Source organism: Neovison vison, chromosome 8, assembly GCF_020171115.1.
Source record: "Neovison vison isolate M4711 chromosome 8, ASM_NN_V1, whole genome shotgun sequence".
Taxonomy (NCBI): Eukaryota; Metazoa; Chordata; class Mammalia; order Carnivora; family Mustelidae; genus Neogale; species Neogale vison.
Window position 1 is genome coordinate 55191090 of NC_058098.1, and position 18277 is coordinate 55209366.

Sequence of the window (18277 nt, forward strand, 5' to 3'; positions counted from 1 at the left end):
GTAAATTGCACCTATGTTTAGAGACTTATATTGTCATATCTAATAAATTATATTCTTGTTTCAATTATCCTTAATGATCAAAAGATTACAGATATACCATATGCACTATGTTTTTGTTAATTTAGCTTTTCATAAGAGAAAACACTCTGTATAAGGTTCAAATGGTACAAAAAAGTATTAATGTAAAAGTCCCTTTCCCGAGAGATAACCACTATTAATAATTTATTTTAATATTTAATATATCCTGTTTCCTATTTAAACATACACAACATTTCTACTTTTTTAATGTAAAAAGGACACATATCCATTGTCTGTCAGTATCTGTTTGTTTAACAGAATGGACAATTTCCCACATCAGTACATATAGATCTCAGTATAGTACGTTAGAAATGGAAGACGGAAAATTCTGTAAACCTCTATAAACAGACCTGTTTTGGATGCACCACCTGCAGAATTCATTCTTTATTCCATCAGAAATGTTGACTTTGACAGTCAGTATCTTCAAATTTTCTCCACGGTTAATTGCCAGAATCTGAATGCACACATACATAGCAAAGACTGATGATCTACTAAATAGGTAAATGATCAATTTAACCAGTCAACATTGGTGAAATAAACAGAGTGGTTATCCAGCCTACAGCTGTATCAATTTTTTATTAATTTATTTACCAAACATGTATTTAAAAATAATCATTTCTTTAAACATTTTTCAAAAAGTCTTTTTTTAAATAAAATACAGGTACAAAGCCTATGACATTCACAGGAAGAGACTTTGGTGATCTAAAAATATTTTCAGATTTGATTAATCAAAATTTTTTGATCACCCAGAGTTACAAAATTTTCTTTCTATATTTGTGAGAATATATTGCTAAGATAAGGATGCATGCAAATTCCCAAGTGGAATAATAACTACTAACTGTTGTCATTTATTAAGCATTTACTAATTGTGAGGTCTATCTCAGCCCTTTAAATACTTATCTCATTTAACTTTCAAAGCTAACAGGGGGATATATATTATCTTCACTTTACATATTAATTTCTTTAAACTAATTTATCCCAAATAACAAAGATAACAAGTGAAATAAAAATTTAAAATCAGATCAGGTTGTCTGTCTCTTAAGCAAATGTCTTAAGATATTTAAAGCATTCCTTTAAAGAAGCGTACATAAACCCAAAGCAAGTAGAATAAAGGAAATAATAAAGGACATAGGAAAAATTAAGAATAGAAAAACAACAAAATAATGCTAGCAAAACCAAAAATTTTCTTTGAAAATATCACAAAATTGAAAAGCCCTTCACTAAACCAAGAAAAAAGGAGGGAGCTTTCCAATTACCAAAATCAAAAATATAAGGGGCCATTACTATGGAAGTTATAGAAATAAAAAGGATCATAAGAATACTACAAATAACATATGTCAAATTATATCACTTAAATAAAATGGAAAAATTCTTAAAAAGACAGTCTGCCAAAACAGAATAAAACAGAAACAGAAAATCTGAAAAGATCTACAATAAGTAAAGAAGACTAAATTAGTAATTTAAAATTTTCCCACAAGAAAATGTCCAAGCCCAGATGGCTTCACTACAGAATTCTAGCAACCATTTAAAAAATTAACATCAATTATTCCAAAATATACCAACTCTTCCAAACTCTTCTAAAATATACCATAGAAGAAAAAGGTTCTCAACTCCATTTACCCTGATACCCAAACCAGACAAGAACATTGCAAAAATGAAAACCATTCTCTCTTATGAATACAAATATCAAAATCCTCAATAAAAAAAGTAAACTAAATCCATAAATATATAAAAGGGATTACACACTAGGACTAAGAGGGACTTATTCCAGGAATAAAAGGTTGGTCTAACACCCAAAAATCAATTAACATGATATATCATACCAATAATATAAAAAAAGAAAAGTCTTATACAATAGATGCAGAAAGAATATTTGACAAAATTTCAGGTTTGTTCACAACAAAAACACTCAACAAACTAGAAACAGAAAACAACTTCTTCAATGTGATAAAGATCACATATAAAAACCCCACAGATAGTATCATATTTAATGGTGAAAGACCGAATACTTTCCCTCTAAAATAACAAGAGTCTCCTCTTGCCACTTCTATTCAACATCATACTGGAGGTGATAGCCTGGGCAATTAGACAAGAAAAAGAAATAGAAGACATCTAGATTGAAAAGAAAGAAAACTATCCCAATTTGCATATAATATGACCTTATATATGAAGAACCCTAAGGAATTCACTATAGAACTATTAGAACTAATAAAGAATTTGGCAGGATTGCAGGATAATCAATTTCTATATACTAGCAATAAGCATTCTAAAAAAATGAAAAAACAAAAATAACCTCATTTACCATAGCACCAAAAGGAGTAACATACTCAGGAATAAATGTAACAAAGGAAGTGGGAAACACACACTCTGAAAACTACAAAACACCACTAAAAGAAATTGAAAGAATGGAAAAATATCCCATGTTTAGCAATATCTTAAATATTGCTAAAACAGAAATACTACCCCAAATAATTTACAGATTCAAAGCACTTCCACCAAATCTCAGCTAGTTTCTTTGCAGAAATTGACAAATTCTAAGAGTCATATAGAAATTCAAGGGACCCAGATTCAATTTTGAAAAAGAAGAAAAAAGTTGAAGAACTCCTACCTTCTGATTTCAAAACTTATTACAAAGCTATAGTAATCACTACTGTGTGCCACTAGCATAAGAACAGCCACATAGATCAGCAGAATAAAATTAAGAGTTCAGAAATAAATCCATACACCTACAATCAATTGATTTTCAACAAGGATGCCAAGACAATTCATTGGGAAAAACAGTCTTTTCAATAAGCGATGCTGGGATGACTGGATAGCTATGTTCAAAAGAATGAAGCTGGACTCCTCTACATCCTCATACACAAAAATTATTCAAAACTGGTCATAGACCTTAACATAAGACATAAAGCTATTAAACTCTTAGGAAAAAATATAAGAGAAATTCTTCATGACTATGAGTTAGGTAAGACCTTACATGTAGCACTACATGCACAATCAACAAAAGAAAAAATAAATAGATTAGACTTCAATAAAATTACACATCAAAGGACACCATTAAGAAAGTACAAAAAGAATATATAGCATGGGAGAAAAGCTTTGCAAATCATTTATCACATAAAAGAATTAGATCTAGGACAGATAAGTAAGTCTTACAACTAATAAGAGCAAAGGCCATGCCACCTCCACACAAGTAGGAACGAATATATAGTAAGTGTCCAAGAAAAATTTTGGGATAATTGATGACTCTTCATGTTTTACCTTAAACCAAACAAACAAATACCTTTTCACGTCTGCATATCACTGTTTAAGTTAAAAAATTAATAGTTGTAATGATGGAAAATATCACATGAAAGGTAATGCACTCTAATTTTTTTCATTATCTTTTCTTTAAACAGTAAAATGCAGATGGAAGGAAAAATTAATTTTAAAAATGTCATACTGAGGACTTCCAGGCTTGGAGAACACTGGCAATCTCTTGATTCCAAATCTCCCCCTCATCTTCCTATGAAACCTTAATAAAGAAAATAAAACAACATGGGCCCACATCTTTGGCATTTCTAGAGAAAAGAACTGGATTGCCATCTGATTTCTCTTAAGCAACATATAAAGCAAGGCAACAACAGACCAACATATTTAAGAAAGTTAAAGAAAGAAAGTAAAAACAAAAAATATTATACTTATCTAAGGGGTTCATGTATCAAACCATTGGAAACAACTGTGAATGTCTTAAAACTCAGAGAATACTGTACACATACATCCTCCTTGAGAAATACAGAGGAGCAGGGGGTCAGTAAACTATGGTTCATGGGCCAAATCCAGTCAAACCTCTGCTTGCATAAATAGAATTTAATGAAAATCTATGCGTCCTTGTTTCTGTATTATCTATGACTACTATCAGCTGCAATGGCAGTTATGTAACTGCAGCAAAAGCTAGCTGGCTCAGAAAATTTAGAATTTATTCTCTGGTCCTCTACAGCAAAGCTTGGCCAACTCCCTACCGAACTGAAGAATAAGCTTCATCACAACAAAAGACTGGAAAGTTCTGGAAAAAGGATTAAAGGCAAGCATTTCATGTAACTGTAGGGCTAAGATTAAAATAAGGGAGGAAGCAATTTCCATTAAGAAAATACAGGTTGCAATCCTGATACCAAAGTAAACCTAAACCTAAAAACCATGAAACAAGATAAAGACAGACAGTTTATGCTAAAGTCACATTCTAGTCTTGAAACAGAGCAAGGACTGTTAGCACACTTTAAAGATGCTGTTAGGTGTGACATCACCAACATGATAAATAAGGGAACTCCAAAAGTCTATCCCTCTACAACAGTTAACAAACTGACCAAAACTGTCAAAATCAACATTTTCAGAACTCTGGGACCTAATAAAAAGCTTACAACCACCAAAGGAACTTTTAAAGAAAATTAATTTACCCATTTGCCATCCTCTACTCTGCAGATGAGCAGTGGCTCATACATTCCTAGCACAGGTTGCTAGTGCCAAAGGGAGCAACATGGACTTTATTCTCAAAAATTTGTGATTGTGTGTTCTGATCTATCTCATGTTTCCCTGAAGGATGGACTCAAGGGCTTGCCTTTGTTTTGCCTGTCTCAGAGTTTCCCCAGGACAGAAGCCATTCCCTTCGGTGGCATTTGTCAAAAGTATTTAAAGGCAAATAAATTAGTCACAGTGTTGAGGGGTAAGGGAGAACAGCAGGTTGTTACAAGGATTACGGTCAAACAGACCAAAAAACCTGGATGATAAAGAAGCTTAAATATTAGATACTTGAGGGGAAAGGGGCTTTTTAAAGTTCTTCCACAAATCAGAGACTCTTGGGAGTCTGTATGCATGCTTGGATCTAGACACATGTTCTGAAAAGACCTTAAGCTTTCACCTTTGACTAACCTTTGGGCACCATGCAAACAGGAAGTGAAGGTTAAGGGCAAAGCTGTAAACAGCCTTGCTATACTAATGTTGAAGGACTACCCCCAACAGTCAATCTGCAAGAACTAGGAGAATGTATTTTTTTGTTTTGCCTATCTAGGCATTATGAAAATCTCTGTCAAATAACTAGTGGTCCACTAAGCTAATGGAAGAGATTTCAGTGATCACACAACAAAGAATGAAGACATTTCAAAAATAGTTTACAAGGCACTAAACAAACAACAAAATCCCCAACAGCAGCAACAACAAATACTGAGGGGGAGGATCTGATTTCAGTGTTGCCAACATGTCAAGTTTTTAGTATAAAATTATAAGACATGCAAAGAAACAAGAAAGTATGACGCATTTACAGGAAAAAAGAAACTAACAGAAACTATCCCTGAAGAAACTCGGACACTGGTCTTACCAGACCACTTTATTTTATTTTATTTTTAAAGATTTTATTTATTTAATACAGAGAGAGAGATCACAAGTAGGCAGAGTGGCAGGCAGAGAGAGAGGGGGAAGCAGGGTTGCTGCTGAGCAGAGAGCCCGAAGTAGGGCTCAACCCCAGGACCCTGAGATCATGATCTGAGCTGAAGGCAGAGGATTAACCCACTGAGTCATCCAGGCGCCCCTACCAAACCACTTTAAATCAACTATCTTATATATGCTCAGAGTTCAAGGAAATCACAGACAGAGACTTAAAAAAAATCAGGGGACCCTGGTCTCAACAAACAGAATATCAATAAAGAGCTGAGAATTACAAAAAGAAACAAATAGAAATTCTGAGCTGAGAACTACAATGACTAAAATGAAGAATTTACTGAAAGGTTCAATAGTTCATTTGAGCAAGGAGAAGAAAGAATCAGCAAACCTGAAGATAGGTCAATTGAGATTATACAGTCTGAGAAGAAAAAGAAAAAAGAAAGAACGAACAAGCAAGCTCAAGAAACCTGTGGGACATTATCAAGTATACCAACATATGTATAACAGGAGACCCAGGACAGAAGAGGCAGAAGGAATATTTGAAGAAATAATGACCAAATTTCTCAGTTTTGATAAAAAATAACCAACACATTCAAGAATCAGAATGAACCCCAAGAAGGATTAAATTCAGAGAGATCTACAGTGAGACACATTATAATCAAAATGTCAAAACCTAAAGCCAGAGAATCCGGAAAGAAGTAAGAGAAGTAATTCATCATGTGTTAGGGACTTGGTAAGTTAAATAGCTGATACTTCATCAAAACCATGGAGGCCAGAAGACAGTGGGATGATAAAATCAAAGAGCTAAAAGAATAAACTGTCAACCTAGAATTCTATACCCAGAAAAAGTTCTGGGGATTGGTTGCACAACAATGTAAATATACTTAACATTACTGAACTATGTACTTAAAAATGGTTAGGACGGTAAAGTTATAAGTTAAATACATTAGCATTTTACCACAATTAAAAATAAATTCAAAAAAACAAATTTTAAGACCTTACAAATAAACACTGAGGGAGTTTGTCACTAGTAGACCAGCCCTACATGAAATGTTGCAGGAAGTCCTTCAGGTAGAAATGAAAGGACAGCAGACAGTAACTCAAAAGCATACAAAGAAATAAAGAACATGGTCAAAATAAGTAAATGTAAAGCCAGTATTATTTTATTTTCAGTTTGTAAATCGTCTTTTTCCCCCATATGACATAAAAGCCACTTTCCACATTGTAGATCTAACAATAAGGAAAAAATTAGTAAACTGAAAAATGATATTAAGAGACAGAAATATAGTAACTATAATTTACACAACCAAGTGAGATCTCACACTTTATTCTAAATCAGATTATCTCTAATTTGTATGTCATACGGAAAAGATACAGTATTGAGTTCAAAGCTAAGCACAGTGAGAAGCAAAGTCTACTATGAAAGATCACCAGCCAAAATGTCAAGATAGCTGAAGTGGTATAGTTAACTCTGCTAATAATACTCAGTTTTACTAACTTTTCTGGGCCTTGAGTTCTGCAATTGCGAATGGGAAAAATGGGACATTATATGAATTTATATGAAAAAAAAAAAAAGGTTGCCTTACAATTCTTCAATTCCTTACTTTACTACAAGTAAAGTAATAGGGAAATCCAAAGTATCATCATTATTATTACTATCAGCATGGATAAGCAGTTTCTTTATTTACCTGATGATGCTGGATGTTTCTTATGTTGCATGAAAAATTCTGGTACAGCAGAAACTTATCAACATCCTTCTCATTCACTTTTTTTGAGGACACCTTTGCCAGAGATGATTGGATACAAATATACCTATTTTGGCACCTGTCCAGATAAACAAATATTCAAAAAGTAAGCAGTTATTAATATGTGCGTTAGTAAAGAAACACATTATATGGAAATAATGTTAGCAAAAAATTTCTGCTATTACCAAATGAGATTTTTTTTTTAATGATGCCCAAGTATAAAAATGTACTGACCCATGAAAAGAGGACTCTGCTAGCACAGGTCCTCCATCTCTCTCTCTATATATATATCAACCCAATCCTCCTATGCAAGGCCTAAATCAGTTCATCTGCAGTCATGTAAGAGACCAAAACTACAAATACCAGATCAATAATTCTGTTCTAGAGATCAACCTTTTCTAACCACTGAGTTAGGCAGTCAGAGCCAAGCAAAAGCTAAAAAGAAAGGAAACGAGGATATGGCAGAACAGCTTCCAGGGACGGTGTATAAAACTGAAACAAATTTTGGGAGAATAATTACTTATAAACACATTTAAACCTAGGCGATTCTCTTCCTTTGACTCATTCCTACTAGGAATTACTATTACTGAGGAAATAGGAAACTTCTCTCCCTGTATTAACAAAAACCCTGAAAAGCCACTGCAGTCAACTGATTCATCTCTACCTTTCCTCTCTGCACACTTCAGAGATGTGGAGAAATAAGAGCAAACTGCTGGCAAAACCCTGTCTTCTCTGCTGATACACAGCTGAAAAACATATTAAAATGGGTTTTAAGATAATATCTTTTTTTAATGAGGCATAAAATCCAAAAGCCCAAGTAGGGCCTAGGTCATGAGGTTTTAATCTCTTAAAAATGGACCAGATACCATGGATAAGCAGCTCTCTCAATCAGCTGAAATTCATTTTGAGGTCAGCACTTTTATCTATACCTGATATTAAACATTCTCAAGTTAACTCAATCACTTATAAATACCAGAAATGAGATATTATAATATATGTCAAGTACATACATCACAGTATGTCTAAGAAGCATGCCACCCAGTCTAAATGGGTATGACTCTCTCTCTAGCATACATCGTATAGTGCAATGGTTTTTCAACTGTTCCTCAGAGCCCTCCACTGAGGTGTGTCAGCATAAGGAGGATGAGCAGGCAGAGTTCCAGGCTCCCTGCCTAGAATTCAAGTAAAGCAACTTTACTTTTATCTGTTTTACATATTAGGGTTCTTCTGTTGCTTGAACAAAGAGTTCTGCTACCAAAAAAGGAGTCTAAAAATAAAGATTTTAATGAACACTAGTGTTAGCACTAACCATATGACCCTTAACAGCATGAGTTCACAAAGCAGAAAACTCTCTAAGAGTTACTCACAATTTTCGAATGAAGTCAAGCGTGTCTTTGTCTTTAGCAATCATGTCTGCTAAAATATGCTGCACTCCTGTTTCAATATCCTGGAGTGCTGAAAGTCCTTTAGGAGAAGGGTTAGGAGGAAAACAAAGAAAGAACTACAGATTGGTTTTTTTAAGTCGATAATTAAATCATAATAAATTTATTTCAGTGGAAATAAACCCTTAAATTGAAAACCTTAAGACAGAGAAGTATCATAGCAGTGACCAGCTTACCTCTGCAAAAACATAACAAGTTTCCAAAGCAATAACACAGGACTTTACATACCATATAACCTAGTGGCAAAAAAATGCAGCTCTGGAGCCAGCCACCAGGTCAAATCCTAGTTTCATCAGTTACCAAATGTGTAACTTTGGACAAATTACTTGACCTCTCTGTACCTAAGTTTCCTATAAAAATGGAATAACAGCACCTGCTTCATGAAGTTATGAAGAATAAATGTGCTGTGGGAAATAAGTATTAACAGAGTCATAACCTAAGGTATACTATTTCATAACAGTTACAAAAACTACTCTTTACAAGTAATTTTGTTGATATTCTTATTTTGACTTACAAGGCATTTATTCACATTTTTAATGACCCATTTGAATTTCTCAAATCTCATGAGCACCAAACAAGAGCCATTATGTCATTCATCTTCATAGCTGAATTGTCTACCAATGGCGCATTAAGTTCTTTCCAAGTGCTTCTGGTTTGCTAATTTATAGCAGTGACTCTTGAACATTATGTCCCCTGTGATTTCAACTTATACATACACTGAGAGAGATCATTTGCATTGCTTTTTTCCCACTTCTTCTTAGTTGTTCTATATCTGTTAAAGCTTTTCTTCTCATATTAAAGTTTGGAATACACAAGCACTATCACAATATGTTTTTCTGAGAGCATAGTTTTAATGAGTAATAGATATAAAAGACAAAGGGAGTAAGAAGACAGACATATGGAGTCATTAATAAAGAGATATGCCTTGTTGGATTTTGTTATATCTAATCCTAACTATTAAAATAACTACAATTATTTTAAAGAAACTTAACCATTAAAATTACTACAAATTCTGTTTACATTTTAATAGAGTTTCCCTATAGGGGGATTTTCAGGAGTGAATTACCTTTGAGAGATAGAAGGTTGTATATGTAAAGGACCTAGAACAGCTGTGACATCTAGTAAGCAGTCAATAAATGTCTATTCTTGGGTGAGCTTCTCCTTGTATCAGGCTTCATCTTGAAAACCAGTCACTATGCACTAATTCCTGGAGTTCCAAAGCACCTTACAGCATCATTACAGAAAATTTAAACACCAGGAAATAAGTCAGAAGTAAAGATGGAATGTATCTCCAATGAGAATCATTAATGAGAGAGAACAGAAAAAAAGAAGTTATATATTTTATTATTATAATAAGAGACCTTTAAAAAGCCCCCATCATTTTTGGCAAATACAATTTGAAAATTTTTTATAATTAATAAACCTTATCTAATTAAAATTACGGGGCGTCTGGGTGGCTCAGTGGGTTAAAGCCTCTGCCTTCGGCTCAGGTCATGATCCCGGGGTTCTGGGATGGAGCCCCGCATCGGGCTCTCTGCTCGGCGGGGAGCCTGCTTCCTCCTCTCTCTCTGCGTGCCTCTCTGCCTACTTGTCTATCAAATAAACTAAAACAAAACAATACAAAACAAAACAAAACAAAAACTTTTAATTAAAATTACACTAGAGCTCTAGAGCAACATTTTGTATAGTTTGGGGATTTTTGTTTTGCAGAGCATTCCAGATCATTCTGATACCCACTAAAGTTCAAAACAAAACAAAAAAACACTTCAGGGGAGGTACCTTGAGCTACCTCTAGAGCAGAAGTTCCTAATGGGAGGTAGAAATGATCAGAGTCACTTGGGTAGCTCATCCAAATTATATTACCTCCCTCTCAGTCCCAACTAGGAAGAGAAAGGACTGGGAAGAATCTTGTATGTTTGAATAAGCATCTTTTTCCATCACACAGAATTGATCATTGGGGCTTAAGATAGCAGAAAATAGTAAGAGTTCAAAAAGTTTAGAACCTCAATGAAATCAGGAGAAAATAAAGATCAAAGAAGCAGAAAATCGTATCTCCTTTGTTGCAGTAAAAACTTCCCAGCCAGTTTCTTCAAAGCTCCACAACTGTAATAAAAATTGAAGGAAAAACACTTCTTTTCACTTTAATTGCAGTAAGGACACCTCTTATTCCACACAACAGAGCAATCAGCTACTCCTCCTTCTAAACAACATGGAGATATTCTGAAAATTCTAGGATATAGTCCATTTGTGACATGTGTATCTTTTTCTTTTTTTTTAAAGATTTTATTTATTTATTTGACAGAGAGAGATTACAAGTAGATAGAGAGGCAGGCAGACCGAGAGAGAGAGAGAGAGGGAAGCAGGCTCCCTGATGAGCAGAGAGCCCGATGCGGGACTCAATCTCAGGACCCTGAGATCATGACCTGAGCCGAAGGCAGCGGTTTAACCCACTGAGCCACCCAGGCGCCCCGACATGTATATCTTTTTGATTCAGACCAAGTTCTTATTGGTCTGTGGCAAGTAAGAAGTGTCCTCCACTTTACAGTGAAAGAGCTGGTTTCTTAAACATTTCTTTGAGACATGACAGGAATGATAAAAAATATCTCTTTAGAAAATTAAGAGAATTGAGGATGATCATTGTAAGGGTCTGCCCCTCCCAGAGGAACTTGCTTGTGGACTCTGAATGTAAGGGTGGGGCAGACTGAGTGGAGACATCCAATCAGTGAGGCGTATGTATATCCACTGGGGAAATTGGAATTCAATTGGCCGCCTGTGTGGGGGCGGGGCTCAGCCACCCCTATAAAGGTTGCTCTGCCAGGCTGTCAGGAGGGCTGCTGCAGGAGAGCCCTGGAGCTGAGTCCGCGGAGAGTGGGACAGAGAGCAGTGCGGAGAGCAGTGCGAAGAGCGGTGAAATCGGCGGAGAGTGGTGAAGTTGGCAGAGAGCGGTGAAGTCCGCAGAGAGCGGCGAAGTCAACGGTGAATAGAAGAGCTGTAACAGCTCTTGTAAGAGCTATAACTGCGTTTGGCGGTCCAGCCTCCAGCGGCCCCGAGCCGCCACCCACAGCCTCCAGCCTCCCGCAGCCCAGAGCCACCGCCCGCAGCCCGCAGCCTCGAGCCGCCTGAGGCCCCGTCTCCGGCGGCCCCGCCTTCCACGGCCCCGAGCCACCGCCTACAGCCTGCATCCCCGCGAGCTGCCGAGACCCCAGCGGTCCAGCGGTCAGCGGTCCCGATGCCTACATCCCCTGGACGCCAGCGGTTGGCGGTCCTGACACCTGCAGCCCCTAGACACCAGCGGTCCCGAGGCGCAAGCAGCCCTGAGATGCCAACGGCTCCTAGACACCAGCAGCCTCGCCGCAAAATGCCTTGCCACCCCGAACCACAAGTGGCCTTGTCCGCAGTGGTGGCTTCCTCTGGGTGGAAGCCTGGTCAGAGTAGCATTGTGGGGAGCAGAGTCTGTGTCATCTGTGTTGTCCTCCTTGTCACTGTTGCTGTCATTGTTGCTTCTTCGTCATTGGGAGTGGCCTCATCCAGGAAGTGGTCTTGTCCAGAACGGCCTCTTCTTGGGAGCGGCCTTGTCCGGGGAGCAACTTCATTGAGCAGTGGCCTTGTCTTGGGAGTGGCCTTTTCTTGGGAACGGCTCCAATCATGGAGCGGCCTCATCTGCAGAGCAGCGTCATCTAGAGCGGCCTCGTCCAGAGTGGCCTTCTTGGAAGTGACCTTGTTGGGATCATCGTCACCGCCTTTTCGTAAGCGGTAGCTCTGACCGGTCGTTTGATTCCTGATGCTTGGCGCGAAATAAAGTTTTGCTTGACCTTCGCTTTGTATCAGTCTCGTTCCTTTGATCACGGACCCTAACAATCATGAGTATGTGTATAGCCCGAGCAATGAAGGGACAGAGAAAAGAAAAAACAATCCAAACAAACTTAAAAGCCAGTATCTAACTTGTTTGGAATTAATTGTAATTCTTCGACATTTATGATCAGAGTAAAAGGAGGAGGGAATAAAGTAAACAAAAAGTTCAATATATGCGCTAGTACTTCCGTAACTGCACTGAGCCCTGATGGAGCCCCATTATCAGAAGTACCACCAAGTGTCCATCACCATGTAGTTCATGAGCATCACCATATATAGCCATGCCTTAAAGAGGCAGAGTTATCAAACCTACCCAGTAGGAACTCAGTATGTGTGCAAACTAAGGAAAACTTTGTACCAAAGGAGGTGGAAAGGAAAGGAAATCAATCATAAAAGAGTAAAAACAGATAATAAACCTTTGTGTATCTGATATTCTGAAAACTCCAATATTTGATTCTAAGAAAACATACTATTACTGGGCAAGAAGGTCCCCACTGTGGCTGACCTTAATGCTTGGCTTTACAGTCTCAGCCACTAGTAAAACATTAAAATTGCATCATTTGAAAATCCAATTAAAAATAGACATTAAAAAATTAAACAAACTTGAGTTTTACTCCTTTCTTTTTTTTTTTTTTTTTTAAGATTTTTTATTTATTTGTCAGAGAGAGAGAGAGGGAGAGGGAGCGAGCATAGGCAGACAGAATGGCAGGCAGAGGCAGAAGCAGGCTCCCCGCCGAGCAAGGAGCCCGATGTGGGACTCGATCCCAGGACACTGGGATCATGACCTGGGCCGAAGGCAGCTGCTTAACCAACTGAGCCACCCAGGCGTCCCGAGTTTTACTCCTTTCAATCCATCTCTAAATTCAATACTTCTGAGCTTTTTCTTTTAATTAATGCCATTTTCAAAACAAATATTAAGATGAGTATATTTGTATATGAACAGACATTTGCATTTTTAGACACTCATCCTTAATCTTTTAATTGCAAACTCACATTGCTGAATAGTTTAAAATGAAAGCAGGTTATAATATGCTAGCATTCTCTACAGTGTAGTACAGAATGTGGATATTCTTATCAGAGACTGCCCCCATAGACACTTAGTTCTCCTAGCCAAAAGAATAAACAGAAGGCTAAAGAAATTAGAATGAGCATAGTACTTAGGAGAGCACCAATCTCCCCATCCATCCTATCCTGTCAGAGCACTCCTATAAAAAGCCACTCTTCCTCAAAGAGCTCTCGCTCTAGGGCTTATTTTGTCAATAAAACCAATGTATTTTGACATGTATCAGTAGTCACTTTCCATGGGTTTCTCTTAGAAATTCTCTCTCCCCTACTCTTTCCATCTCACTTTTATTCTTGTGCATACATACACAAAAGGATAGGAAGATACATTTCAGAAAAAGGACCCTTTACTCCTGGAGAGTAGAAGTGTGGAAATAGAACTTCACTTTATAATAATTATGTCAGAATTGTTGAAATTCTTTTTAAAAAGTAGATGACTTTTATAATTAAATAAATTTTTAGAAAGAATCAAACTTTTAAAAGACAATATAGGACATTCTTTAAAACCTTGGGAAATGAAGCAATTTCTCTAAAAAGGAAAAAAAAAGCAAGTATCTTAGAGAAAAGATTAGCAAAATTAAAAAGATTAATTAACTAGTAAAATTAAGACCCTCTATTTTCTGTTTAGTTAATAGGCAGCATAAAGAAAGTGAAAAGAAGTTACATACTGGGAGTAAAGATCTGTAATACATATAACAGAAAGACTATCTTAAAAAGTACTTATAAATTAATTTTAAAAAAGAGAAACAACACAATAAAAATGGGCAAAAGACTAGAACAGGCACTTCCTCAAAAGAGGAAGCTGAATGGTGGCAGGAGGTATATAGGGGTTTATTTTATTAGAGCTATTTATTCCTTATATGTTATAATACTCTTTTGTATAGTCATTACATAATGAAACAATTTTTTTTGACATAGTTTTCAAATTAAAAAAGGAAAAAGAAAAAGAAACAAGAATAATCTCTTGAAGTAAAGCTGGTACCTTTCACATTGGGTCTAATGTAAGATAGCAGATTGAGCTCCCCTGGATTCTCAAGCAGTGTCTTGGCTGCTCCTTCTAATCCCAACTGCTTAGCTCTTTGGGCTTTTGTGCCTTTGCTCCCAGTTTTATATGGAGCTGACTAGAAGGAAAAAAAAAGTCAGAAAACATACCATATCATTCAGTTTAAAAAGCAAGTCAAAATTAAAACACAAAATTAGAAGACATGCTGAGAATGCTAAAGACATCCTTTTCTCAACTCTTTCCTCTCCCTTCAGAGATGAATTAATACTAACCAGAGACTACCAGCTACACAAAGATGGTCATTCCTTATCTGATTCTTTACACTTTTCTATTCACTTCACATTAGTCATTTGTTTGTATTCACTCACCTTAAAAACTCTGCTTGGATTATAAGGACTAGAAGGTCCTCTCCTCAACCCAAGGGAGCTCCTCTAATAGCTAATAGCCACCGACACAAAATGTTTCTACTTCTTAACACACATTCACTCCTCAACTTGAGCCATTCGGCTTCTCTCCTCATACCTTGCTGAAAGCAGTATCCGAAAGCGGCACAATGATCCCCTACTTACCAAATATACATTTTTCAGTCCTTATCTTGCCAAATCTCCCACTACATTTATTTACTTAACAAATGATGATTACCTTCTTCTCAGACTCTCTCCCCTATAATCTTTCATGGTGTCATTACTCCTGATTCTCCTCCTACTTCCCTAACCATTCTTTCCATGTCTCCTTCTTCAGTTCTCCCTTCCTCCACCCATGCTTCAAAAGTTAGTGTTCCTCAATGGTCTATCCTGACTTGGTTATCTACAAACTCTCCCAGAGTGAAATCTTCCATTCTCATAGTTTTAAAGACCAACTACTTGCTGAAGACCCTCACAGCTAGGCCTCCAGCTAAGCACTCTTCTTTAGGATTCTCAATTCCATAACCTACACTCCTTTGTCTCCCCACTCAACTGGGAATGCCCTGGAGACCAGAAGTCTGTATTATTTATCTTAGCAAACCATACAAAAAAGCATTTGATAGATATTTATTGAATAAGCACTTTATTGAATTAAATAATGCTGGCTGATGACTTTAGCTTTCTATTTCCAGATCTTATTTAACTATAAAAAGATTGAAATCATAATATAATTAGGTAGGTATTATACTAAAAGATTAAAAGAGGAGCACCTGGGTGGCTCAGTGGGTTAAGCCTCTGCTTTTGGCTCAGGTCATGATCTCAGGGTCCTGGGATCAAGCCACGCCTTGGGCACTCTGCTCAGCAGCAAGCCTGCTTCCCCTTCTCTCTTCTCTCTCTCTGCCTGCCTCTCTGCCTACTTGTGATCTCTATCTCTCAAATAAATAAATAAATAATCTTAAAAAAAAAAAATTAAAAGGGTTCCTGGGACCCTGGGTGGCTCAGTTGTTAAGCACCTGCCTTCATCTCAGGTCATGATCCCACGGTCCTGGGATTGAACCCCGCATCAGGCTCTCTGCTTAGCAGGAAGCCTGCTTCTCCCTCTCCTACTCCTCCTGCTTGTGTTCCCTCTTTTGCTGTCTCTCTGTCAAATAAATAAATAAAATCTTTAAAAAAAAAAAAGATTAAAAGAGTTCCTTACCACATGTTCTAGTTCTTCAAAAGTTTTACAGTTCAGCAAGGCTTTTAACAAGCACTCAGACATCTTCCCCTCCTTCTTAATTTTTTGGATTGTACTATGAACCTTCTTTGCAACAGCCCTGGAAATAAAAACTTTTGTAATATACAAGACTTATGTGTCAAAACTTCCTTTTTGAGCTATCTCGAACTTACAGGAATGTTGTAGGTAAGATAAAAACATTTTTTCTCCTCCTAGCCATTTAAGAATAAGTTACCATTACCCAAATATTTTAGTGTATATTTTCTATGAACAAGAATCTCCTCTTACATAATATAGCCATCAAAATGAGGTAATGAATATAGATGTATTATTATATTCTAATCTGCAGATCTCACCCAAGTTTCACCAACTGTTTCATTAATGTCCTTGACAGCAAATTCTGTTAAGAGTGGGTTGTGCGTAATTGCCATGTGTCTATGGTCTCCTTCAAGCTGAAACAGTACCTCAGTGTCCCTTTGATTTTCAAAGCTTTGATACTTCAGATGTTACAGGCCAGTTATTTTGTAGAACGTCCTAGTTTTGAGTTTCTCTGATGTTATAGAAGTAATGCCATGTTCCTATCACTGCATCCTTTAGGGGGCAAATGGTTTTCACTTGTACATTACTAATCACCTTAGATCATCTGATAGTGTCTGTGGGTTTCTCCATCATGCAGCCACTTTATTTCTTTATAATTAAGTATTTTTTGGAAAGGTACTCTAAAACTATTTTTTATCCCACTCCTTATTAAACTTTCAATTTATTTGCTGATTTATTTATATCACCAAAAACTCAGGGTTTTTAATTTAATGGTTATAATCCATTATGAACACTTATTTTGATGCTCAATTATTCTGAATTTGACCAGAAGTAACCCCTCCAGGCTAGTTTCTGTGCTCTTCTGACATATCCCCATCATTCTTTGAGCACTTCCTTATTCTCTGGCACCCAATATTCCAGGCTTTTACTTTCCTTGCCCCAGCCCTGGAATCAGATGACTAGTACATAGAAACCAAGTTATGGGTGCTAGATGTGCTCATTGCTACTGGGTATCACCACTCAGGACCAGCAAACCGAGCACCCATACCTGGTTTCAAAATACCATTCTCCAATGGAGAGAGCCAGGATTTCACAAAGAAAAGCTAACTCCAGGAATCAATGCATAGGCAGGAGCAAGGGCACAGTCATATCACCACTTTATGATGATTTTGTACTATGAATACAAATCCTATTGTTATATCTAATGCCTCTCATCTTATTTTGATACCTGTTACTACTTACAGCATCTGCCTAATTGGAACTGCTAAAATGATGGGAAAAAGTTAGATGGAAATATAGATTATTATAAATGATTGATAGGAAAAAAATCTACTTACAAAAAAGAAAAAAAAAAAAGATTGTCAATTAAATAGGAAGCATATGCAGTACTTAGATTACAGCTGTGTATCTTTTACATTCCTGGTAGCCCAAGACTGTTTTCAAGGGCTGAAGCCCACCAGGGTTATTTTGACAAAAGGCCAGTGTCCTACTGGATTGCACATATGGAAGAGGAAAGACATCTTTAGAGAAAATAGGAAGCTTTTCCTACTATATATAATCAACCTTTGTTATTCACATTTTTAACAGTGACCCTCAGTAAAAAATTTTTCACCTTGCAACCTACTACACATATACATATAAATAATTTTAGATAAAGTTACAGAAACATAATATAAATATATACAATAGTTAAATAAACATATGGTAAATATTTTCAGGAAACAATATTTACTTTTACTACATAAATCACACTCTTACATTTTCTATTCTCTATCTAATTTTTGTTAAAGTGGTAATGACCCACTACATTAGTTTCACTGCTCCTTTACAGAGAGCAATTAACAGATTGAAAATCAATGCTCTAGTTATAGAAAATGTTGAGCTTAAGAAAAAAAATAGAGACCATATCCCATTTCCAAATCTCTGCATGGTATACAAACATCTTCCAAGACCCAGTCAATGCCCCCACTTACTCAGAGAAATATCCTCCACTAATATTTGAAGTATTTCACTACTAACAGATACCC

General features: G+C 36.6%; 1 protein-coding gene across 2 annotated transcripts in view; it reads right to left on the minus strand.

The window, feature by feature from the left end:
* The window catches only part of SRBD1 (S1 RNA binding domain 1), a 198326-nt gene that overhangs the window by 153113 nt on the left and 26936 nt on the right, over positions 1–18277 (minus strand). For both annotated transcript variants that reach the window (XM_044263633.1, XM_044263632.1), the window contains exons 6-10: positions 16194–16311; positions 14571–14709; positions 8600–8696; positions 7176–7311; positions 429–532 (exon numbers count right to left, since the gene is read on the minus strand). In XM_044263633.1, the coding sequence (XP_044119568.1) occupies positions 429–532; positions 7176–7311; positions 8600–8696; positions 14571–14709; positions 16194–16311 (594 nt within the window). The remainder of the gene's footprint in view (positions 1–428; positions 533–7175; positions 7312–8599; positions 8697–14570; positions 14710–16193; positions 16312–18277) is intronic.